General features: G+C 43.0%; 1 protein-coding gene across 3 annotated transcripts in view; it reads left to right on the top strand.

Annotated features, from left to right (window-relative positions):
• The window catches only part of YEATS2 (YEATS domain containing 2), a 77,113-nt gene that overhangs the window by 37,650 nt on the left and 13,021 nt on the right, over nucleotides 1-26,442 (top strand). For all 3 annotated transcript variants that reach the window (XM_037908326.2, XM_037908327.2, XM_037908328.2), the window contains 13 exons: nucleotides 1,658-1,831; nucleotides 4,222-4,480; nucleotides 5,190-5,351; nucleotides 7,446-7,576; nucleotides 8,987-9,145; nucleotides 9,884-10,057; nucleotides 13,355-13,553; nucleotides 15,541-15,672; nucleotides 15,943-16,041; nucleotides 17,010-17,121; nucleotides 18,697-18,770; nucleotides 20,130-20,209; nucleotides 21,841-22,042. In XM_037908326.2, coding sequence (XP_037764254.1) covers nucleotides 1,658-1,831; nucleotides 4,222-4,480; nucleotides 5,190-5,351; nucleotides 7,446-7,576; nucleotides 8,987-9,145; nucleotides 9,884-10,057; nucleotides 13,355-13,553; nucleotides 15,541-15,672; nucleotides 15,943-16,041; nucleotides 17,010-17,121; nucleotides 18,697-18,770; nucleotides 20,130-20,209; nucleotides 21,841-22,042 — 1,957 coding nt within the window. The remainder of the gene's footprint in view (nucleotides 1-1,657; nucleotides 1,832-4,221; nucleotides 4,481-5,189; nucleotides 5,352-7,445; nucleotides 7,577-8,986; nucleotides 9,146-9,883; nucleotides 10,058-13,354; nucleotides 13,554-15,540; nucleotides 15,673-15,942; nucleotides 16,042-17,009; nucleotides 17,122-18,696; nucleotides 18,771-20,129; nucleotides 20,210-21,840; nucleotides 22,043-26,442) is intronic.

The raw sequence follows: 26,442 nt of genomic DNA, 5'->3' as shown, positions 1-26,442 counted from the left end.
CTGCATGTTCTGGTAGCATCACTGCACACTGGGTTTCGTCACAAAGCGTGTAACTTTTCTAGTGCATGTAACGGTACCATTGGGAGTCAGTTCTTGGGGCCTGACTGCCCTTTCCCTTGTTACGTGAGTAGGGAAATGAAAACTTTTGCAACTGTCAGTAGATTAGTCTTCATTTCCATTCTGTTCTGTTGGCTTGATTGTTCCTCTGCCCTCTTTCCCTTTTCTGTCTCCCTTCTCATTCATCCTTTTCCTTGATGAACCGCTGCCATATTCTAGCAAATCTTAAAGAGCTGTACTTTTATTGCATAATACAGTAGAACCTCAGAGTTACAGACACCTTGGGGAATGGAGGTTGTTCATAACAATGAAATGTTCATAACTCTGAACAAAGTGTTATGGTGGTTCTTTCATAACCTTACAAAGCTTACAACTGAACATTGACTTAATACAGTTTGAAACTTTACTTTGCAGAAGTAAAATGCTGCTTTCCCTTTATTTTTTAGTAGTTTACATTTAACCCAATACTGTCCTGTATTTGCTTTTTTTCCTGTCTCTGTTGTCTCTGTTGCTGCGTGATCGCGTACCTCCAGTTCCAGATGAGGTGTGTGGTCGCCTGGTCAGTTCGTACCTCTGCTGTTCATAACTCTGAGTTTCTGCTGTACATTAAAAATAAACTGCGGTGGTCTGAGACTCTAGGCTATTTTTCCTGCCGCCTAGTACTTTACCAGGGTTTCTGACTGTCCAGTATTGGTGTTTAAGTGCATTTCCCTAGGTGTCACTTGTCCAAATTTCCTTTTAACCAACTTGTCGTCTTGTGAGCCAGTACTCTGCCCACTCCTTACAGAGGAATGAATAGGATGATCTAACAGAAGAGGATTTCCATTTCTAACTACTGGCCCTGGCATCCAAAATTACATGTTTATCCCAGAGCTCGGAGTGGCTGCCTTAATTCCTTTACATTATGAGTTAATTTGAATGAGAGAGGAAAGGTGGTGAAGTGTTTACGGTGCTAGTCCGGGACGCAGTCTTGCTCCACAAGACTTCCCGCGTAACTGTGACAAGTCATTCAGTCGCTGAGCCTCAGTTCCCCAGATGGGGATAATAGCAGTTAGGGGGATAAATACATTCAAATTGCTGAGACCCTGTGGTAATAGGGGTCGAAACTGAAATGAATAAGGCACACCTTTTACATAATGTAGCAGGATAGAAAAGGATTTATCAACAGTTGGGGTTTTGTCTGGGGTACAGGCCATATTTGGGGCAGGATCCTGGATGGGAATTAAAAGCCCAGAGTACTGCTCAGCCCTGAGCAGACAAATGCATAGTTGAAGCTTCCAAACAGAACAAACACATAGTTAATATTAATAATGACACTTCGCACTTGTGGCTTTCCCATCACTTTGCAAACACTAACTAAGCCTCATAAGGCCCCTCGAAAGTTGGCAAGTATTTGCCCCGTTTGACAAAACAGGAAGTGAAGTCAGAGTGGTTCAGAGGCTGTGCGGTGGGAGTTGGTGTCAGAGCTCCGGAGCTTTTGGCTCTCTGTGTCGTTCTCAGCCCGGCAGCTCCTGCCTCTCTCTGAAGACTGATGCTTGCAGATGATGATTTCTTTTGGAGCACAAAGCAGTTTGTTTACTCCAGTTTTCCTTATGAAAAGGTGATAATAAAGCAGGAGCCTGGAGAGCTGCCCCAGCAACCACAGCTACCGGTGACTGGGACAACCTCGCAGGCCTCAGGGCAGCAGTATGTCACTGTGAAGGGGAGTCACATGATAGCTTTGTCACCTCAGAAGCAGATCGTGAGCTCGGGAGAGGGGACCGCCCAATCGAAGGTATTGAATGTTTTGATATCTTAAACTGCCTGGACACACTACCGTTTCGTTGACGCACGACTACCCTGCTGCTAGCACAGAACTGGGGGGAAAGCAGGCAGCAGTCAGTGCTGCTTCTCTTACAGCCATTGAGTTTGGGGGAGGTCATAGGAAATCAGCTACCTCCGTGCTGCTACCTTAGAATGCTGGAGGTACTATGTGTAAGGGAGTGCTAGGCCACAGGTTCAAGTCCAGCTCTAGGGGTAGATCTTATCCTCTTATTTTTCATAGGTAATTTTACTTACATGGGGAAGTTAAGAGGGTGGAAACAGCTGCACATTGGTGCCTGCAAGGAACAACCTCCTGCTTCCTATTTACTCCTCCGTTGCAAAGGTTTAAGAGAGAGAGAATCAGGAAAAACTAGCCCAGAATGGAAACTTTATTTTGCATCAGTGGAACGAGAACGACAGTAGATTTCAGCTTGATATGTCAGTGAGAGAGAAGCAAAGCAGCTGGGGCACGCTTGGAGCTTAGCAGCTCCATGTGTAATGGCTCAACAATCCAGACATCAAAAGGGTTACTTCCTGCCTTTCTACCCACTCTGGTAGAATAGGTGTATACAGTGAAATCTACCTGCCAAGCACACGGACCAATGTATGCAAAATATATTTGCATATATAAATATATATTAATATTTACAAATCAGTTAATCTTTAAACTACCTTTTTGCCTAGTCTGGCAGGTGCACAAATGTGATACTTCCCTGGATGTGTTGTCTGTGTACAAAACTGAGGCTGTTTGTTAGTTCAACATTGGGGCCAAAGTTTCCAGAGTTTATTTTCATGAGTCAGTTGAAACTTAAGTTTCTTCAGAACCGTAGGTCAGCGTGTTACCCCCCTGCCTCAGCGAGAGAGACTTGCTGGTGCCAACCTGAGTCAGTTCCTGGACACTCAGCTAGCTACCCCAACAAATTCATCAAAACCCTGCCAGCCCGCATTTTACTTTGCAGATTAACACCAAGTGTCTCCCAGGCCCAGAACTCCCCAGAAGCGTCCCCCTGTGATGTTTAGCCCCTGTCACTGGACACCCTCCGTAATTGCCAGGTATGCTGTCCCCAAAGAGACAGTGTGCACACAGCTGGAAGGTTACAACTTAAGGTTGGGTCCTTTGTAATAATGCAGCACTGTAATCTATTTATAGTGAAAACAGAGAAGTTGTTTAACAAAGAGCAGAGAGTCATAGATTCAGGTGAGCGCTGAGCAAGAATAATGGAAACAGAAATGGTTACCAACAAAAGTATAACGCTTTCTAGAGATTAAAACTTAGGCTACAGTCCTTGTCTAATACAGTCTCTCACCAAAGCTTTTCTGCAGAGCTTGCTGGCTTCCAGTCATCACCACAACCCAGACTTTTGTGAATACCCCTGTGCTCTCAAAGGGGTTTTCTCAGCAAATGGATAACAAAGAGGTTCTTTTTCCTTCCTCTTATGGTTCAGTAGACCTTTGAAATGCATCATTTTGAAGTGCACCCACAGATAAGACTCTTCGCCCCTGTTGATTGCTCTCCTGTGTGCTGTCGCCCATGTTGAGTCCAAATTCTTCACTACACCACCCTCTCGTCAACCTGTTTTTTTCCTGTTGACTACATGCGGATTGGGTCAGCTTTACTGTACTTACTTTATATTTGACAGAGAGCTAACTACCTTCCTTCCTGGTTCTCCCTTTGCTTGGTTACAGACTTTAAGGCATAATATCAATAGGTATACATAACTCCTTCTATAGTGTTAGTATAGACATTTTACAATGATATCAATGACCAGTGTGTCACTGGCTTTCATTTGATACCTCACAAGACACTTTTTGGATAAATACTCTGAAAGTAGTGTGTTAGGTGTCGTGAGTTTGTCAGGCCTGATAAGAGTTTACTGACATAATAGTGAACCCTTTGCCAGTAGGCACTGAGGGCTTCCTTGGGTCTCATGGCTCTCTGCACTTCACTAAGGCAAACTTCAGGTTCCTTCTGAATGAAGCAGTTTCCTGTGTTGGGGAATATCGAGGGTCCTTGGATAAGTGTGTCACGCTCAAATTTTTAATGGGCATTCTGAAATCATGGTTGGTTTTATAGTTATTTTCTCACCAGTGGACTGAACAGGAATGGTTGCGAGTTGATCAGTTTTTTTTAATAGTCTCTGACTCTGTTGGTCTTAGTTACATTTTAATGTGTTTGAGTCCCCATTACGTTAAGTTGGTTGTTTCAGAATGGGTAACCTGGTAGCTTGTTTAACCTCTGAAATGCCCTGAAATAGATACTAACTTCTTGGGTAGCCCACCAGGTGGAATGTTAATTCTCTCCAGGTGCTGTACCATAGAAACCCTGCATGAAGAGTGTCATCAGTTGCTTATTTATTACAGGTCGTTGGGGTTCCCGTCGGTTCTGCTTTACAGTCAACGGTGAAACAAGCTGTGGCGATCAGCGGTGGTCAGATACTTGTGGCAAAATCCAGCTCTTCAGTAGCAAAAGCTGTTGGTCCAAAGCAGGTTGTAACCCAAGGAGTAGCAAAAGCCATTGTGAGTGGAGGTGGTGGAACAATTGTTGCCCAACCTGTGCAAACTTTAACAAAGGCTCAGGTGACTTCGGCAGGGGTTCAGAAAAGTGGATCTCAAGGTTCAGGTAAAGTTTCTTTACAACTTGGATTACAAAATTCAGATTTCAGAGTAGCAGCCATGTTAGTCTGTATCCGCAAAAAGACCAGGAGGACTTGTGGCACCTTAGAGACTCACCAATTTATTTGAGCATAAGCTTTCGTGAGCTACAGCTCACTTCATCAGATGATTCATTTTGGAACTCTGTCATGCTCCAGTATTACTCCAAACACAACTATATTTCAGAACGAGATGGAAACACCTAGTCAAAACAACATGCTAAGAGATCTGTAGTAAAAATTTATTAAAATTAGTAGTGTAGTGTAGTTATATGTAAACTGTCTTCAACAGAAGAGATACCTAGTGCTGTGTAAAGTGCTGCAAGCACAGCATTCTCATGGTTATGCACAGGTTTCAGAGGAGCAGCCGTGTCAGTCTGTATCTGCAAAAAGACCAGGAGAACATGTGGCACCTTAGAGACTCACCAATTTATTTGAGCATAAGCTTTCGTGCATCCAATGAAGTGGGCTGTAGCCCACGAAAGCTTATGCTCAAATAAATTGGTGAGTCTCTAAGGTGCCACAAGTACTCCTGGTCTTTTCATTGTTATGCACAGTGTTCATTGGTTAGCCACTATTTTGTTCTGACTTTATTTCAGTTGCCCAGGTTTTATTATGAATCCCACTCTGCAAAACTGAATTTTTAACATGGTTTTTTGTTTTTTATTTCGTTTCTAGTGATGGCTACGCTGCAGTTGCCAGCCACAAACCTGGCAAACTTGGCTAATTTACCACCAGGCACCAAACTGTACCTTACCACCAACAGCAAGAATCCTTCGGGAAAAGGAAAACTGCTTCTGATACCCCAAGGAGCCATACTGCGAGCCACAAACAATGCGAGTTAGTCTTGCAGGGAAATCTAATGAGTTAAATAATGTAATCATTTTGTAATTAATGTGTTAAGCATTTTTCCTTTTATTCTGGTACCTTGGGAGTTAGTAATAGGACAAGTTTCTTCACTAAAGAAGAAAAAAAAGGCATGGTACTGTTCAGTGAGGGGACCCTTGAGAGCTTTCATATAAGTCATCCCTTGACCCCCAGGTTTTTTTAAAGCAATAACTGCCAATAGTGATCAAGTAAGAAGGTGATTCCAGCCAGTCAGCATGCTTTTTTTTAACCCTTCATTGGTAATCCGGGAAAGGGAGTGTACAGCACATTCCTGAAACCTGCAGCTGACATTAAATTGAAAGCAGTTGTGAAAACTCATGACCAATATTAGAAAGGGACTGAGAGAAACTGGAAACATGAGCAGAAAATAAGAAAAAGAAGATTCATCTTGGAAAAGGGCAGGCTGTTCTGGCTGAGGGGGAAATAATCTAAAACACAAATGCTCATATAGGATCTGATCCAAAGTCCAGTGAAGTTGATGGAAAGACTCCCATTGAGTTGAGTGGACTTTGGATCAGGGCCATAGTGAAAAAGCTGGGAAGCAGTACTGCTAAGAGTATTAGGTTGATGATTAAGTAGATATTAGTTTGCAGTGTGTCGTGGCTGCTATAGAAAAGCCCAGTGCTCTCTTAGGCTTCTTATGCAAAGATGTTGCATAATGCATATGATGGGGCTGGTTCAGTTTTGCCTAGAATACTCCTTTCGGTTTTGAATACAAAATTAACAGAGAGAAAACAGCTAGAGGGAATTGGCAACAGGCAACAAAAATGGCCAAGGAGCTCAAGGGACCAAATTATACAGAAAGCTCAAAGGGATGACAGGGGTATCTTAGCTTTGCAACTCCTGAGAGAGCCTGGTGTCAGGGGAGGGTGGAAGATCATCTTGATAAGTTTATGAACGATATTGACTAGAGCTGATCAAAACTTTTTTAATGGAAAATGGGGGTTTTGACTAAATGAAATTTTTTTTGCAGAAGAGTGCCTGTTTTCCTTGACAGTTTTCAAATTTTCATTGGGAAACCCAAAAAAATCAAAATTTCCAGAGGGGTGTTTGCCCATTTTCTGATCAGCTTTGGTATTGACACCATGAAGGCAGAGGAGGAGTTTGAGTGCAGTACACGAGGCTATAACCAGAAACAGTGGGATGAAGTGTTTTTAAAAAAAAAAAAAAAAAAAGACCTTCCTAGCTGAGGTGTTTTGGGCTGTGATATATTGCTGGGAGCCCCATTGCTTGGGACTCTCAGAGCTAGGTTGGGCACAATCCTGCACTAGCAGGGAAATGGACAGTATAACCTCATAAGTAAAGCAAACGTCTGATTCTTTGGAAAAACAGTAACCATTTTGCCCACTTTAAGAGACTGAAAATAAGACTGAGTTTACGCTGCTCTCAGTGTAGGCTCAGTAAGCGTATCCAAATGCAGCCTTAGATTATCGCTCTTTGCAAAGTAATCATTGGTGAGTGCTCTGTAACAACTCTGAAATTATATTCAAACACTGGTGAAGTGTATCTGATGTAAAAGCAAACTCAGTAGCATGCAGGGTCATTGGTAGGATTTCACATATGCATAATCTATAAGAGGCTTTTGAAAGAGCTAGTAAATTGCTGGTTTGCATCTGCCTCTGACTGTAGAGACGGCAGAGCAAAACAAAAAAGACTTCCGTGCACCCACAAGCAGCCTCGGTCCCTTTCAGTTTGTTCCCAGAGTCTGCTGAGGTGGAAGAGCACAGTACTACCCCCAGAATCATGCTGTGCCCGCTGCATTGGAAAATCAGTGCATAGATGCTGCTCACTTACGAAGCGCATGGCAGCCTGCGTCACACAAGGCCTTTAAAGTTATATGCACACAGATACCTCAGCTGCTGTCTCTGTGTACCTGTTGAAGAGCTATCACAGAACCCACCCATCTGAGGACAGACATGTATAAGAGAGGAATGCTGTGTCGTTGGAGAGAAGCGAATTTCTGTGTAGTTTCACTGTTGCAAAGGTGTGGCTGCTCAGCCTCTGATGCCGAACTCTGCAGAGTCATTGTTTTGATTTTTGTTACAGGTCTCCAGTCAGGCTCTTCTACAAGTGCAGGGGGAGGAGGAGGAGCAACAGCAGCCCCTGCCCAAAGCACAAGTAGTGGCTTATCCCAGCATCTCACCTACACGTCCTACATCCTCAAACAGACACCACAGGTCAGAGTTGTACAGCATTTTAATTGATCCAGGGATGCCCAGACCTTGTGCTAGCATCTGTGGTCCTGTAATAGTTGAGTTTCAAATTGAGGGGGAGCCAGACCCTTCTGGAGGGCATGGCTACCTCTCTGCACTGCTGGCCATTCACTCTCTCTTCTCATCTCTGCTGCAGCTGACAGTATGTTCTGTGCCACTCTCCCCCCTGTGAGTTGTGTGGTGCAATTTTCTGCTCGCTGCGGGCTGTTGCATGATGCAGAGAGCATTGTTGGTTGTTGTAGCACAAGGGAGTAGTAGGAGGAGAGAGAACATGCACCAGTGAATGACTGCAGGGAGCAAGTGTATTCCCCAAAAATGGGACAGGAGGGGTATTGGCAACCTCCAAAACAGAGGTGGGAAAGGGGGGTGTTGAGGTGGACACACCAGAAGAGCTAGAGGTCAGGGAGGCAGCCCCAAGGGGGAAGAGAGAGCACTAGGGGATAATAACAGTTGTAGGCAGGGAGAGCACTAGAAATCAAAAGATGGAGGAGGGAGGTATTGGGGAGAAAAAGCAAGAGTGAGCCATGGGAAGCAAAGCCAGAAAAGGGCGGGGGGGGGGGGGGGAGAAGAGGCCAATGAAAAAAGCTAACGGAGAGAATGGACAAACAAAACAGGTGAGAGGTGGCAATTAAGTCATGGTATGTGGGGAAGGACTCTGGGGTCCACAGGCTAGTCTGTTAGAGTGGGGTCTCCAGCTGCTGTTGGGTCTAGCATGGCTTCAACTCTGCTCTAGGTGTGACCTTTGTGGAATTAATTAGGCTTCAGAGCTGAAAGGAAGACTGTCCCCGGTCCTTTTCTCTCTGCCCAACTGTCTCTGAACATTCAGAAGGGAAATTGTATTTGTCACAATGAATAAACTGTGAAGTATGTGAGGCTTATTAAATTACAGTGGATGTGTCTGAGCAGATTGGAACCTGGCTTGTGACCTTTTCTTCTGGGGTTTTCTCACTTCCAGTGTGTCGCATAATGTCGCTTTACAGTGAGATGAGAGTGCTGCCTCTAGCAAGAACATCCACTGTAATTAATTGCAAAATGTTTTTTTTTTTTTAAATAATCTTTGTGGTAGGAAGTGCTTTGAGCCCTGTGTACTCTCTTACTGCTGCGGAGAGTGAAGATTTCCTCTAAGACTCTTTGAGGTCAGCAAACAAGATATATGGGCTTTCATATTTCTGTTAACTCCAAATGACAGTAGCAAATCTGATTAGTCTGTGCAACCTGAAGGACAAGAAATCTTTGTTTAAAATAAAATCTCAGATCAGAGAAGGCCGTTACAAATGTCACTGTCACGTTACTGGTGCAGAATTCAATTTTTTTCATACCATTTGATTTCCACTCAGAGAGCCTAACCTAGGTAACTTTTTTATTTTTGACCAGGGCACATTTTTAGTTGGTCAGCCATCTCCCCAGCATTCTGGAAAGCAGTTGACACCAGCCTCAGTTGTTCAGGGCAGCGTAGGAGTCGGAGCATCTTCCACTCAAGGACAGCAGGCATTAAAAGTAATAACTGGACAGAAGACTGCTTTATTTGCCCAGGTAACTTTCAAATATCTTGTTTGTCTCTATTGTTCAAACTGTATGTATTGTCTCGTGATGAGGGGAAATAATGTAACCACTTTTACAAAAAGTTTAGCCCTCTTTTGGTTTAGGTAGGCAAGCAACAGGTTTTGTATTTATTTCATAGTTTCATTGCAACAGATTGGTTATCAAAAAAAAAAAAAAAATCTAACTAGAGGAAAAAACTCCAACTTTAGGCTTAGCCTTTTAAAAAAAAACAAAACAAAAGCATGCTTGTACTGTATGTGAAATATTGGGCCAGATTTTCCGACAGTGATCGCTGCATATGCATAGTGCAAATAACTGGACACAATATTGCACCTTGTTTTATTTGGATCAACAGGTTGAGTCTTGCAAATGTCCCGTGTCCCTGCATTGTAGACCTGCTCAGAGACTTCTTAGTAACTTAAATTGCAGGTGCAAATAAATTCAGGTTCTCTCGGAAAAGTAGGTCCTTTTAAGGTGTCTCACGTTGGGGACCCAAAAATTGAGAGACCCATAATCATTGGGTCACTTCTGAAAAAGTAGACTCTAATGTAGAAAACGAGCAGCTTATAAACAATTGTCTCAAAGTTAAGCTTAGTGATCTGGCTTCAAAAACACCTCTTCTTCCCTCAGAAATATTCTGATTTTTTGCTGCTCTAGTACAAAAAGCAGCTGTTTTAAAAATTACTTCATTGGAATGCTTTCCCTTAAACTGAATTCTCTCTTTTGAAGGCGGCTCCTGGTGGACAAACATCGCTGATGAAAATATCAGATGGTTCGTTGAAATCAATGCCTGCTTCCTCACAGCTCTCCAAACCTGGCACCACCGTGCTGAGAGTATCAGGAGGGGTGATCACTGCAGCCACGACCCCAGCCATGTCCCTCCCGGCAAACGGAGTTGCACAGGTGAGAAGAAGCATTGCTAGTACATGGTCACAGGAACCTAGAAGTCAAAAACAAAGCATCCAGGAGACGCATACGTACAAGACATGAGCACAGGAAAGGGGCTAGCGTGATGCTTGGAGACACTTCTGCTCTAATCATCTTTGTCTGTGTGCTTGCATGAGTAGAGCATGAATTTGGCATGGAGTATGCTATGCATGTGGACTCCTCCTAGTTCAGTTGCTCATGACCTTTAACGGGAGGAGGAACAAACTTGGTGCTTTGTCGACGTGTGCACTGACGTACATGCCTAACCAACTTTGTGTTGGTAGAAAGATAAAAACTTTACACTCAGGTCTCTGCTGATGCAGGTGTCTATAACGATATGTAACGTTTAGTTCCTAACCAATATAATCTTAAAGAAATAATTTGCTGTTTCTTCCCCGTCAGTAACCTTTTTTCTTCAACATTATTAGCTCTCTTGTGTTTTCTGACATCTGCTTGTGTTCTTGCCCGATTTTATGCTTGACAGGAAACTCAACTAATTTCTGTTGGATTTTTTGCCATTTGGGCATATTTTATCATTTTACCTGTGGACAGCAGAAGAGGAATAAAACAGCACAAAGATGGACAGAAGTCATTGTAACTAATCCAGCTTCTGTTAAAACTGTCTCTCCTTTGAGTGTTCCAGTGCTAATCATCATCTGTTATCTATTGTGGGGTTTTCTATAATACCCATCATTGTAGTATCTGAGCACCACACTGGTAAATTAGAGCAGCACAGTGAGGTCCCCAAAAGACTGATACGGAGTGATTTGTTCTCTTCATTTTGCAGGTTCAAGGGGTATATGGGTTATATGTATCTCTTTTTGAAATATAGAATAAATCCAGTCATGATGGAAAGGGTTTGTGAAAAAGAAGGATCTTGCAGCATGCCCTGAAAGAGGTCAGACTTTGGGTTACTCTCCTTTCAAATACTGACTTTGGCTGAGAGAAGACCAGAAGTTGCAAAGTGCTTAAAAGTCTCTATACAACAGGGCAACAAATAACCAGCAGCTGTTACTTAAGTATTGGACATTTGAGATCCTTGACTCTCTATGAGCTTTTTGGTCTCTACTCTGCTGTGAACAGATCTCCTTGAGGGTGGAAGCCTGCAAGGTTTGTGGTCCTGTGAATTTTCAGCATTCGAAGTTTGACCCTTCTGTTTGTCCCTAAATAAAGTGATGATAATGCAGTCCCTGTAAAGAGAGGCATCCCAGAGTGGCAGAGTGAGCCTGAAATAAGGCATTTAAATTCCAAAAGTGTTGGGAAAAAGAGAGCCAAACATTTGGGGTTCCCTCTAGGCTTTCTCAAGTAGCAGTGGTCCACTGCCAGTTATATTCTAATTTATGTAATTTAAATAAAGGCTAGTGGTAAAAATTTCAAAAACACTTAAGTCCTATTTTCAAAAATGAATGAGGCATTTAGGAACCTAGATCTCATTGAAAGTCTTTGGGACTTAGGTTTCTGAGTGTGTAAGTCATTTTTGAAAATGACTGACTTAGCCACTTAAATCACTTAGATGCTTCTGAAAATTTTACTCTATCTCTTTTTTTATTCTTCTTTCAGTCCTGCTGAAATTGTAGTACTTGTGCTATGAAGGACATGTAAAGCTGTCCTAATATGGTCCTGTCAGGAAAACAAACTTTAACCCCTCTATTGACTTGTCCCTTACACTCCTATTCCCATTGTGTACTACATGATGTTACAGCTGAGAGAGTGGAACAGCAACATCAAATCTGAAGCAAAAATTGGCAGTGATAACTCCAACAGGGGAAAGAATAGCGAGATATTTGGCAAGCTTAGTGGACACAATCAATTTGCAATCAAGTCAGTTTAAAAAAAAAAAAAAGTTGAGTAGTTACTCCTCACCTGCCCCTGAGCTGAGTCCCCTGCCATTTTATAGTTTAGGTGTGTGTGTGTGTGGTTTGAATCTCATTTTCCTATTTTTTTTTAAAAGGATTTCTCTCTTCCCTCTTGCTGTGTGAAAGATCCACACAAACAAATGCACAAAGAATAAACTATATGTTTTTCCTCTAATCTTTCAGTTATAATAATCTTAGGTGTCACTTTCCACCTTTGCTAGACTCTCATTCACAACACCACCCACCCACAGTTTGTCTCCAAAAGGGAGAAGAGTCAGAGACTCTATGAAGTCCGCTAAGGATGTTGATGTTGCCTGTCTATTTTACGCTGAAGCTGCTCAGATACTATGGTGAATGGTGGCAGTACAAAACCCTAAGATCACAAAAGGAACAAGTCACACTTCTGTCTAAATTTCTTTACCTACTATTAAGTTACCAGTGTCCCTTTTTAAATGAGTCACCTGACTGAACAATGTACTGTCGCTAAGATGTGGATAAAGCATTAACAAAACCATTATCTGTCAGTGGAGGCAGCTATAAGATGAAACTGACAAACTGTTTTCCCTTTTTCTGCTGATGGCTCTAGAGCAGTGGCTCTCAACCTTTCCAGACTACTGTACCCCTTTCAGGAGGCTAATTTGTCTTGCGTACTCCAAGTTTCACCTCACTTAAAAACTGAAATAAACTCTGAAATAAGATAACACACTGTGAAATAAAATAACAAAAGTGTCACAGCATGCTATTACTTAAAAATGGCTGACTTTCTCATTTTTACCATATAATTATAAAATAAATCACGACCCCCAGGTTGAGAAACACTGATATAGTACATAGAGCAATATAAAGTCGTCTGCATGAAATTCTAGTTTGTACTGACTTTGCTAGTGCCTTTCATGTAGCCTGCTATAAAACTAGGCAAATACCTAGATGAGTTGATGTACCCCCGGATGACCTCTGCATGCCTCCAGAGGTACGCATCCCCCTGGTTGAGAACCACTGCTCTAGAGTTCTGACCAGCCTTGAAATATTCAAGATTCTTGTAAACTTTTGTGCTGTGCTAACCTCAAGAAGGAGGTAAGCCTCCTGTGTGAATAGGGGACTTGGTTCCTGAGAACGTTGTTCGTGAAGTTCCAGTAGCAGCACAATAGTTCTTACATGTATGGTCTGTTTCATTCCTGCTCAGAACTCCAGGGTAGTTGCAGGGAAACTGACCCAAAATGTGTATGTTTTGGAAATATTTTTAGGAGCTTTGCTTTGCATGATAGTATTCCCTAAAGGCAGTAGGACTGTGGATAAATCTAGATGCAGTTCTTTTATTTCTTTTAAATGCTCCTCTCTAGCAGTATGACAAATTATTTTAAATGCTCAGTAAAATAAAACCGCATTTGACACTGCCATGTCTCTCTCTTTAATATAGCAAGCGGATGGTGCAGGTTCCAGTTCATCTTCCACTGTGGGTCCTGTGGCAAAGACATCAGGACAGCAACACCAAATTTGTATAAACCAGGGGCAGTCTGGTTCATCAGGAGCTAATAAAACTACTTCTTCTACTGTTGTAAGTGTTGCTTCCTTGATGACTACACCAACCCCTGTTTCTGGCAAAGCTGCTGTATCAGGTAATAAACTTCCTTTCTGCCTTTTGTTACTGGAATTTAGACTTGGACTATAACTCCTTCAGATACCTTGTACAGTAAGCAGTAGAATTCAGAGCACTTGCATTTTTGAGTTCTTATCAGAAATTAACTGTAGATTTAGCAATTTCCTCTAGTTTCTAAAATCTGTCTTAGTAAAACAACTTTTTGATTAACAGAAAGAAGGTTGCGAAAAGAACAATTTGAAATTTGACTTCCTAGGTTATTTGCATATTGAGTGTTTCTGGTTAGAGTAATGACTTTAGCTTTCCTTCCATTAGTGGTTAGTGAGGAATCTCTGTTTTGATGCCAAGTTTACTTTCTTTTTACAAAGATGCATCCCACTTGTCCAAGTACATGGTTGTATCAAAGGGAAAACACCAAAGAGATTTGAACACTAATACTGCAGACATAGGACAGTTTGTACCCAAACCATCAGTTCACTACCGATGGCTTGTATTTCCTTGGTTTAATAATTCATTTAGTCCTAAATGCATAACATTTTAGGAAACAATTTTTTTCTTTTGCATCCCAGCACATTTAAGGTAGTTTCATTTTATTTAAAAAAAAATGAAAACTGACAGTTTTGTGCATTCTTAATTGAACTCCAATTACCATCCAAATGCATCTTGACACAAATCCTAATTAGAAAGAGAACTGTCATCTAGTAAATAAGGAAGGAGTCATTCACCATTTTCTAACATTAAAAAATAGTGTAAAAATTAAGAATTGGAATAAATGTGTTCTAAGCTAGATAATTGCTTAAATAAACATGTATAGATATAGTGTATTCTCCTGGTTAGCAGACAGAAATACCGACTTTTTAGTGTAAAAGCTATACTTAGTTGTAAATCAACATGTTTTAATAATTATACCAACCAATGAGAATGGACTTCTCTGTAGGAAAATTCAAATGAAAAACAAGATTAAAATTAATTATTTAAATCAAGGTTTCCTGCCCGCTTACTTAAATCGTGATAAAAATGATTATTGAAATCAATCCCCCTTGTAAATATGCTATATGCTCCTATTAGCTTTGTTTCTCAAGGCAGTCAGTATTTATTATTAAAGGGCTTGGGAGACCCAGGTTCAGGTCCATTCACCACAAACTTCCTGCATGACCCTGGGCACAGGGTCACTTAGTCTCTCTGTGTCTTAGTTCCCCATCTGTATAATGGGGATAATAGCATGGCCCTGCCGCACAGGGATGTTTTGAGGAAGACTGTGATGTGCTCAGATCTACTGTAATAGGAGCTATATAGGTAGAATATAATTTACTTCATTTACAGGTTATGTTTATCAGATCCCTAAGAATAAGTTCAGGAAAAATATCAGGGGGTAGCTGTGTCACTCTGTATCCACAAAAACAACAAGGAGTCCGGTGGCACCTTAAAGACTAACAGGAGCATAAACACCACTGGACTCTTTGTTGTTTCAGGAAAAATGTAAGTCAAGACTTTTGTCTTATTCTGACAAGAGTCCTTTGTGCTGAATATCTTGCCGTGTTCTTTTAAAACTCTATAGGTATTAACACAACACCTCAGTCTCTGTTTAAGATTACTGTATTATTTATAGGTTTCAGAGTAGCAGCCGTGTTAGTCTGTATCCGCAAAAAGAAAAGGAGGACTTGTGGCATCCGATGAAGTGAGCTGTAGCTCATGAAAGCTTATGCTCAAATAAATTTGTTAGTCTCTAAGGTGCCACAAGTCCTCCTTTTCTTTTTGTATATTATAAATCTCACCTCACAAATATCAAAGCCCTGTGCAGTATAGTTATATAATGTGTCTGAGTGTGTTGGCAACTATCCAACTCAGCAAAAAACTTGTTTAATAATTCAGTGTGAGCATGGGCTTGCTAAGAGGATAGCTAAGCATAACTTATACCATCCTATTTCATGCAGAAAGAGAGAGAAATATTAGGGGATAGACTGAACTAAGCATTGTCTAAAATGTCTCTTTCCCCCTTCTTTTAGGGTTGCTAAAGATCCACTCAAACCAGTCGAGTCCCCAGCAGGCTGTGCTGACGGTACCCAGCCAGATCAAACAGCTCAGCGTAAATACAGCATCTGGAGGTGTTCAGACTATACTGATGCCTGTGAACAAAGGTAAATGCAGTGGAGGGCACTAGATGGTGTTTGACATAGCAAAGAGCTCAGCCATTCTTGCCATACAACAATACAAGGTTTACACACATCCAGGAAGAAAGCATGTAGTGGGTTTCATTTGTTCCCAAGCTTTCATGTTGCACATACAATATAACTTGCTATCAAGGGTTAATAAAACTATCCATCTAAAACAAGGGTGAAGCACAAGCTGGGAAGAGTATCTAGAAGTATGCAACACATCATTTTTATTCTTTTCCTGTTGTCCTTCAGTGATACAGTCGCTGTCTACCAGCAAAGTGTCTGCTGCAACTGCTGTAACTGCAGCTAGTACAGTTGTACCCATCCCCTCCACAACATCTGTCACTAAAGGTAAAAAAATGAATTTGTCACTTGTCAATAGCACTCTCAAAGAAACTGATTGTGCCTGAATGAACATGGCTGCCGTATGGAAGTGTTCTGACCCCGTTAGTAGATCCCCTTGCCTTTGGTTCTGTTTTCCACTATGTCCATCAATTAAGTTGTAATAGGAATAGAATCTAGGGGTTGGAAAAGTGAACAAAGACACTATGCCCATAACGTAGTCCATGGGACAGACATGTACAGAGGAGGATAAAAGAACTTAGAGGATACTTTGAAAGGTTCCCATAGGTAGTAAAACTTGCATGGTGCCAACCCACCACTGTGGAAACGTATGCAATGCTACACTATTCATAGCAGTGTGTGTTAATCAAAGCATGAGCACTACCCTAAGAATGGTAATTCAGTGGTGTAATCATTTGGCAGTGCTTCCCAGCAACACTAAACATCAATGACTGTGCCATCCCAGATCTTGCAATTGACAGAAAACCAAGGGATGCTTGCAAGCAGTTCCATTGAAATTGGATCATCCTACACAAAACCCACAAGCACCTGATGCTGCAGACATGAATATTTCTTACAAGAAGACAACTAAGTGTTTTTGGGTATGGAGTGAAGCTGTATTTCAGTCTCTCTCTCTCCACTGGATGAAGGATGAATGGCCAGCAGGGCAGGGTTGGCTTATGCTGGAAGTGTAGAATACACACACAAGGTGGGGTTGCATTGCCAGATGTGTGGGGAGAGCTCATCCACACACGCAGGTTGACAGTATTCCCTGTTCAGTACCGGTCTTTGGAATGTGGATGTGGGTATTCCAGGTGGTTTTAATCATTCTCCCCCCGCCTCCTGCTCCCAAGTAGAGCCGGTCTGATCAAATGCATAGCTCTAGTTTTACTGCACTCTTGAGTTTTATCAGGCTTTTCCCAGCTGACTATCAATGACGCTGTCATTTTAAAAATTTGTTTTGTTTTTCTCTGAAGTTAAGATGGAGCCTGATTCAGCGGGACAGAACTGCAACTCTCTGGTCTCCCAAGATGGCCAAGCAGCAGTAAAAACAGAAGAGAGCTCAGAACTTGGAAATTACGTTATCAAGTAATTGTTCTTTCCTGTCTAAAGAGCTATATGGTTTAGTCTTTGGGCAGGTTATAAGACAGTACACAACAGTATCAGAACGCTGGCTGAGGAGTCAAGTGATTAAAATCTGACAGTCACCGATACATTCTGTAGCGTAGTATAATCTAGGTAGTCTGTTGGTTGACATTCATTTTCAGACCTCAGTTACATCCATATCTGCAGGATATAGTATTAAAATACTGATTTTTATGAATGGTCTTGTACTCGGAACAGCTAAAAATTAAGCTGTTTAATGGTGCTTAATCATTTTTGGGAGATGCTATGAATATAATCTATTCACTCATAATTCCCACTGCAATTGTGTGTTCTGATCAATGCTGGGCTATGATCCTTGGAATACAGCTGAAAATAATTGGGGAAGTGATAATTTGATCCTCCCTCAATTTCTTTTTCTTTAAACTCTGTTCATGTGTGCATGTGTGTTACCTCTCTCTGTTCGTCTGGTTGTGAATGTTATTCACATATTGCTATAATTGTCGAGATCTTTCCACATTCTAACTTGGGAGTAGGCCTGGGGATGTGATATCTGATTCCTTGTGTCTTAAAAGCATTTGCACTTCTGATATCGTGGAAGAATCTGGGGACTTCTTTGTGATGCCATCACAAGTGCTTTTTGGAAGCTCTTCACCCAGAGCTTGACCGGCAAAATAACTTTCTGTAGAAATCCTTGAATGTAGGAGATCTCCCCTCTGTTCACAATCCTGCCGATAACTTACATTTTCCTGTTACCATTTTTTAAAATGTCATAGTATTCTTACTCTGGTGGAGACTTCCATGGGAATGCCAATATGTAAATCAATCAGAAGCCAATATGCTCTTTAAATTTCACCAGTTGGTCTTAAATAACTTCAAGGAAATACTAGGGAAAGGTCATATTTTTTAAAAATATGGTTACTGGTTAGGTTTGTACCTAAACTTCTACATGTTCTGCTACCAATCAGTTGTCATGTCCTAGTGTTTATCAAACGTGCTATTATGTGCCTGATGTTCCCTTGTCTTTCATTGTAATAAAGCAGCATAGGAGAGGGATACGAGGACCAGCAGCATCAAAGAGTTTTATAAAGTATAAATCTTGCAATACTGTTAGCACATTCCTACTGTGAGAACTTACAGAAATAGCATCTTGCTATCAGACATATTTGAAGCAGTGGTGTCATACAGCTACTGTACTGTTAGTAGACATTGCTTAGGCATTACTGCAAGGCCTGTTCCTGAGATTCCATCCCAGCAGGATGCAAACCAAAAAGAGACAATGACTGGTTTAAGTCCTGATCCTGGTGGGTGGAACTTTATGCCCACATTGAGAACCCATTCGTTAATTTCAGTGGGACTGCATATAGGACTAAGGAGCCGTCTATGTGCATACCACTGTAAAATCAGGGACTGGCATGGAAATATTTATTCAAACCAGTGTTGATGTTAACGCATTTTTTCAGGATTTTTTTTAAATTGATAATGATGTTAGAATCCTGTATATCTGATTTATCTCTTCTAAAAAGTAATTACTCTTCACTGTGATCTTTCTCTTTGCAGCATAGAACATTTGGAGAATGTCCAGCAACTTTTAACAGCAATAGTGAAGAAAGTTCCATTAATTGCTGAGAAAAGTAAGATCTGTATGAAAACAATCAGTTCGTCGTTCTTATAGCACCAAAGATGTGCATGGCACTTTGCAGCTGGGAAAATTACACAAAACGGAATGAAGTGAAACCGCTGCCTCAGAACGCTTACTTTTGGGTTTTGTTGCTTGCAAAATACTTAGGAATCTAAATCAGCCAAATCCTGCCAACAAAACATGGCCTGCTTTTGGCAGTTCCTGAGAGCTAGTCTACACTACAGCTGTAAGTTGGCCTAAGTTATGCTACTTCAGTGACGTAAATTACGTAACTGAAGTCAACTTAACTTAGGTCAACTTACTGCGGTGTCTACACCGTGTTGTGTCAATGGGAGATGCTCTCCCGCTGACTTCCCTAACGCTTCTCAGGGAGTTGGTGTACAGAGTCAATGGGAGAGCGCTCTGTCATCAACTTAGTGGATCTTCACCTTCTCCGCTAAATCGACAGCGCTGCATCAGTCGCAGCACTGCCGATCTAGCCGTAAGTGTAGACAAGCCCTAACATTTGTTGTCTTGCCTGTATGAGAGAGACAGGGTAGTTCACACTAGAATATTGGTACGTATCTAACCAATGATGGCAACTTTTAGGCAACCATCAGTCCGTTTCATTTGTCATTGATCAGGAAAAGGTCCTTTTTAATTGCACACCCACACACCACTCATATGTGATTGGGAAACATACTACTAATGAGGTTTCCCGAGTAATGAATGTACTTCAGTGAGGAGAAGCTGCTGGAGACTGGAAAGGACAGACTGAATAAAATCAGTAACATGAGCAAAATGATGGTAGTGGGTTGTGCAGTAAAGCTTTCATTGCTTCTTATTTTAGGAGTCCTATATAACACTCATGGATCTGCTGATAGGGAGTTAATACCCTCCTCCTAAATTTGTGCCAGTAAAAACATCTTGAGATGTCCTTTGCTTTATTGTTGCATTTTCTATTTCGTGTTTATATTTCTAATTGTTAGCCAAATAAGTGTTTTCAGAAGGAAATTACTTCTGACAATAGCAAAGCACCACTGAACTTCTTCAGTCGCGTTTTGTCTTTTGGGAATTTAAAATATGGTTGGTCTCACATGTATCAGCCTAACTTGACAAAGAGAGTGAGTGATTGTACAACTAAGAACGTACGTGCTGTGTGCAGGGAATGCGCCCGCTCTTTATAAGAGCATAGAATTCTTTGTGCTGTGGGGACTGCACACAGAGAGCCCATTTTTCCCATTCTCCCCACCAAGCACAATGTATCCAACGAAAACCTATTTGGGGTTTTCAGAAATTGCCAGCAGCAAAGTAGATTAGATTTCAGAGTTATTAAAATTTAACTCCAGTTTTTTGGCTGTGCTCTCTTTAGGTGAAGATGTCAGTTCTTTCCGTGCCAGTTCGGTGGAACAGTATTACAGCTGGAATATTGGAAAACGAAGGGCAGCTGAGGTAATCCGCTCTTTACATGTTTGATAAGCACTGGGGAAACTTCTGCATAGGGAAATCTGGAGCTACTCCAAAGTTCTTAGCTATGACAAAAAACACACTCTGATATATTGGAAATGGAGGCATGTTTCACAATAATTTGCACGGGCTTCTTTCCATGTAGTACCCCAATTTACTGTTACAGAATTAATTAAATGTAAATAACCTTAAGGTTCAATTTTCAGTTGCTTCAACTTAAAATCTTTTTGGAATATTTTTAAATTGCTGGGCTGTGCAATATAATGCAGTGTTTACATAGCCTCCTTCTTAAACATTGTCTCCATATGCCATCATTGTGTGGCATAATACTGTCTCTAATATCTCCCAATATATTTTCACTATATTCTCAAAAAGAACAGGAGTACTTGTGGCACCTTAGAGACTAACAAATTTATTAGAGCATAAGCTTTCGTGGGCTACAGCCCACTTCATCGGATGCATAGAATGGAACGTATCGTAAGAAGATCTATATATACATACAGATAAGTTGGAAGTTGCCATACAAACTGTGAGAGGCTAATTAGTAAAGATGAGCTATTATCAGCAGGAGAATAATAATAATTATATAGCTCATCTTAACTAATTAGCCTATACAACAGTTGTATAGGCTAATTAGTTAAGATGAGCTATATAATTAATATTATTCTCCTGCTGATAATAGCTCATCTTAACTAATTAGCCTCTCACAGTTTGTATGGCAACTTCCAACTTATCTGTATGTATATATAGATCTTCTTACGATACGTTCCATTCTATGCATCCGATGAAGTGGGCTGTAGCCCACGAAAGCTTATGCTCTAATAAATTTGTTAGTCTCTAAGGTGCCACAAGTACTCCTGTTCTTTTTGCAGATACAGACTAACACGGCTGCTACTCTGAAACCTGTCACTATATCCTCTGTCCCTGCCTGTGCCTTTCTATTATAATTGCTCTGTATCGTGTTCGCTCTTTGTAGAAGGACTGAGTGAGATCTGTTCTCAGGCAGAGCCATTATTGAACTAGATTCTTAATTCATTGTGGAGAAATATTTTGTATAATTGTTTTGGAGCTATTTTTATGGTGTTGCAGTTGCATTTTCCTATTGTTTATATAATTTTTCTCTCTTTGTTGCTATGTGAAGGACCTGTGTAGGAAACAATGCGGCTGACTAGATGCAGCACGGTTCTGGTGCACAGAATTAAACAGGCTGCAAAACAATAGAGATACTTTATTTCCCTCTAATGGCTTTCAGTTACTGTGATCATAGGTGTTGCTTATAACAATAGAAGGCTGAAGTTCAGCCAGAAGTGTGATTATGTTGACTATGTACCTAACTTACCCGCTGCGAGGTAGGGATCTTTCAGTTTGACACAGATGGTGGGAACAGAAGCAGAGTTTAAATTACCTGTCCAAGGCTACAGAATGACTCAGGATCAGGACCACCAATCCATGCTCATTCTTCCAGGTCATCCTGCTTTCTGAGGAAGTACCTGGTGTAGTCACAGTCTCCATGTTCTTAGGACCCTAAATTACTGCACTTTGCCATGTTCTGGTCTCCTAGAACTCGAACATAAAACACCTCGGCTAAACAAAGCACTCACTTTGATTTCCCACAGTGGCAACGAGCAATGACAGTGAGAAAAATCCTACAAGAAATCATAGAGAAGCATCCCAGATTTCACAACATCAGCCCCCTGAAAACCAAGCATGTGGTGCATTGGTGTCGATGCCACGGCTACACTCCGCCTGACCCTGAAGCCCTAAGGAACGAGGAAGATTCAATAGAAGATGTGCTGACTCAAATCGACAGCGAGCCAGGTGAGCATTTAAGGGAGGCCAGCTCCAGTGCCCTTTACCCCCAAAAGACATTGCCTGTTAAACACCCCACATCTCTCTCCCACTTTATTCTCCAGTACATTCCTGAAGCTATTTTCACTCTGTTGGAATGGCAGAAATCAGAGATCAGAAAGGCCTAATAGTACATCTGCCCCTTCCTCCTACCAAACCAAATTGTTCCTTATTGTTCGTTTTCAATGCTCTGTGCAACCTAGTTGTTGACATTACAGTAGCATAGAGAGGCCCCAACCAATGTCAGGATTCCATTGGACTAGACACTGTACCAGCACAAGGTGAAAGACAGCCCCTTCCCTGAGGAGTTTACGGTCTAAGACAAAGAGTGAGGGAATGCTGGGGTTTCCATCGCTGCCTTGTGGACAGTATTGCACAGATGAACACACTTCACTGTCAGGAATCTTCTCCCTACAACTTTCCCCTTTCTCCCTACAATCTTCGCCCTACAAAATTTCTCCTTTCTGAATTTCATACCACTCTTTCCTGTGCTGCTCCTTTGTATCACTTTCCAATAATCCCTCTCAAAACCAGATCCCTCTCCTAAAGCTGGATTCCTCCCCGGTCTGATCTTACAATGATTCTATTGATCTGTGAAAAGACTGATCCTGGGTTGCGCCCCTGGCAATGCATTGTGCTGGATCGGGTATGCCTGGCTAAGTGCAGCTGAGACCCCTGGCCTCCTGCATGATCAGGCATGTTACAGAAGTGATGTGCTTATGAAATAAAGGGAGTAGAGACTGAAGGGTCGTCAGATTGATCTTTGCTTTCCGATCACTTCCTGTTGGCCAGCATGATTCTGGGACAGTAGTCTGAGGACATTAGACCTTACTGGTTCTGCCTTCCAGAATGGAGCATGCTTTCCCAACATGGAGTGAGTGAGAGACAGTTAAAGTGGGCCAGGGAAGAAGAAGCAGTCCAAAAATCAGTGAAACAGTAGTCGGTTATTTGACATTAAGAGCAAGGACGCAACCAATGGTGGCAAGACAAATAATGACATTGAGTGTTAATAAATCTTTATAGTCGTCTTCCCCAGCAGACTGCAAGCGTGCATATAGAGCTCTCTTGGTTTAAAGAAACTCCATGGAGGGTTTTAATTTGCCTAATTAGACTGTGTGTCTTTGAAAGGAGATTTGTTCAGAGCTTGGGAGGCTGTTCTGCTGCTGGAAAATAAACCCAGGGTGAGAACATGAAACTGGCCTAACTCATGGGAGGCCTGGGGGAGAGGCACTGCTTACACCTACACAGAAATGAGCCTTCCACCTCTCTGCCACCAGGCCATCCATAACCACGGGACGGCTCCCTAGTGGGACTTAACTGCTTTGATTTTATACCACAAATGCCATTTGTGAAGATAAAATATCAGCTGTCATGGGCACAGGGGTAACTGCACATCTGTCCTTTTCCTGCACTCTGAGCACAGCCCCTCTGGTGTCAGGCCTCAGGCCTTTATCTCTCTAGCGTGGAATTCTGCAGTTCTCCCACTCTCAGCCCTGGGGTACAGTACTCTGTGTATCAGCTGTGCTTGCCTGGCAGGTCCAGCCGGGATCAGACACCATGGTTCTTCCCTTTGGGAGTCTGTGACCAGTGGTATACAGTGACCAGGACAGCCTTCTCAAAACCAGCGAATTATTTTAACGGTAGGACAAAGCATTAGAGAGAGGGTGTTCAGAGTCCACATGTATCTATCTTACCTCACGGCTTACCATCCCCGATAGTAGCTTGGGCAGACCTAACTTCTTCAGAGACCCCCACAGGGCCTTCATGTCAGTCTGGTCCCCCGGAACAACTCCCTAGCAGCTGCCTCTTCTCTTGAGAGTGAGTCCCTTTTAATCCAGCCAGAGTTCCTTTGCGCTTGTCAGCTCCCAGGCTTTGGTCGTGCTTGTCAAAACCAGTTTGGTAGGCTCAGCAGGAGGTCAAGACAGACCCCTCAGAGTAGGGGTAGTCAATTGGCGAACCATGGGCCAAATCTGGACCAACCGTTGCTTTTGAACAGACTGCAAAATCTTTTTATTTACTTACTCTTACTTTCATTATTATTGTGGTATGAAAAATGTTTCTGTAGAGTCTGGACCTTGACAATACCTTGACCAAGAAATTTGGATCTTGACAAAAAATAATTTGACTATGCCTACCTCAGAGACTGGCTCTGCCATTGTCCTATAACAAACAATCCTCAAGCGTTGGGGGGGGGAGGGTGTTGTCTTGAACAATTCTTCTGCCCATCCTGCTTGTTTTTCCTTACAGCCTGCTGTTCAGCTAAACCAACATATTCGTACAGTAAACATCCCAATAACCACATCAGCGTACAGTATTCATCATTTACTACAGAGTAGCTCCATGGCCGTCACAGAATTTAGCCACCACTGTCCATCTTAGTCACGTAAATACTTGTACTGTGACTCCTGTCTTCGCTCATCAGTAAGGCTGCGTGTCTGTCACAGAGGTCACGGCCCCTGAGAAGATCAGGCAGCCCCGGGGCCAGCCACACCAGCTGCTGCTGGGACAGTTTGCGTGTGGGAGGGGGCTCAGGGCTGGGGCAGGGGATTGGGGTGTGGGGTGGCGTCTACCTCAGGGGGAAAAGCGGGGCTCCCTGGAAGCGGCCAGCATGTCCCTGCAGCTCCTAGGTGGAGGGGCCAGGGAGTTCTCTGCCCTGCCCCGCCCAGAGGCACTGCCCCCGCAGTTCCCATTGGCTGCAGTTCCTGGCCAATGGGAGCTGCAGAGCCAGCGCTTGTGGCAGGGCAGTACCCGGTGCCCACCTGGCCTTCCCTCCCACTAGGAGCTGCTGGGCCACATGGAGCTGGGTAGGGAGTTTGCCTCCTCCCCCCAAGAGCACCTGTGCCCCCCCCCCCCCCCAGCCCAAGTTTAATTAGTTTTTGTTTATTGCTCGTGACCTGTTCATGTCTTTTACTAAAAATACTTGTGACTAAAACATAGCCTTAGTCATCAGTAACGTTCATGAAGCTAATAAAAGAGCATGATTGTACTTTTCTATTCCTCACTCTGAAGCAAGTCACAGTTCAGCCAGCTTTGGCATCCACAACTTGATGTTTTGTAAAATTTGTGCTCGTGGAAATAAACATGTTGTGCTTGAGCTGGAAAATGGGATGGTTCTTCGAGTGCTTGCTCCTGTCGATTCCAATTAGGTGTGTGCATGCCGCATGCACGGCTGTCGGAGAATTTTTACCCTAGCAACACCCGGTGGGTCGGCTGTGGAGCCCCCTAGAGTGGGCGCCTTCATGGCGCTTGATATATACCCCAGCCGACCCAGTGCCTCTTCAGTTCCTTCTTACTGCCCGTGACGGTCGTTGGAACTGTGGAGCTCGGCTTTGCTGCTCTCCACTCTCCCTAGCGTATTCCTCATAGTTTAATAGTTAATACTTATAGTGGTAGTTATTGTGTTAATAGTTATAGTTCTTAGTGTTAGTGGGGTTGGAGGGGTTTTCCCTCTTTACCGTTCTTCTCTTGGACTCATGCCCAAGGCTCCGGGCTTTAAGCCCTGTGGTTTCTGCTCTAAGCCCATGCCAACAGGCGACCCCCATGACTCTTGCCTGAAGTGTCTGGGGGAATCTCATCAAGCTGAGAAATGCAGGATATATAAAGGGTTTCATCCCTGGACTAAGAAGGAGCGGGACTTTCGTTCTAAGACAGCTCCTCATGGAGGCAGCTCTTAGCCCTCAGCCTCCAGCGGCACGCCAAGGTCTGGCACCGAGTGCCTCGGTGCGCAGCTTCCCGGCAGCAGCGGTAGGAATGGCACTGCAGTTGGACTCTGATAGAGACCCGTGGCACCAACGTTCCCCAGCACCGCAGCCGACATCATCGGTCCAGCACCGCTCACACTCTTCTGGCCAGAAGCAGCACCGGAAAAGGCTGACCCACCTCAGCAAGCTGCAGCCTCCCTGGAATCGCCCACGGAGTCGCATCCCGTAGCGGAGCACCATGGGGCACAACTAGCGGCTTCAGCACCGTTGACTCCGACCCCAAGGGCGGAGCCGTTGAGTCTGGTGCGACTGGACTCCCCGACTCGCAGCGTGGTTGAGGTCCAGTTGCCGTCTACTCCAGATACCTTCACGGCTGCAAGGGATCTGATTGCCATGACAGTGTCGGCATCCCCTCAGTAGACCAAGGCACCGGCACCGGTTCGTGTGGTACCGTCCCGGGGCAAACCGGCACTTACCCACCCGCCAGCACCGTCGGTCGAGCCACAGCACCGATCCCGTTCTCGGAACCGTTCCCGCTCCCAACACCGTTCACAGTCCCGGCGCCATTCACAGTCTCAGCACCACTCTCCATCGCGGCACCGATCGTACTTGCAGTGCCACTCCGACTCCCGGCACTGGTCTCGACACCGCTCCAGTCGCTGTCAAGGA

Source organism: Chelonia mydas, chromosome 9, assembly GCF_015237465.2.
Source record: "Chelonia mydas isolate rCheMyd1 chromosome 9, rCheMyd1.pri.v2, whole genome shotgun sequence".
Classification (NCBI taxonomy): Eukaryota; Metazoa; Chordata; order Testudines; family Cheloniidae; genus Chelonia; species Chelonia mydas.
This window is presented reverse-complemented; position numbering and strand designations above follow the sequence as displayed.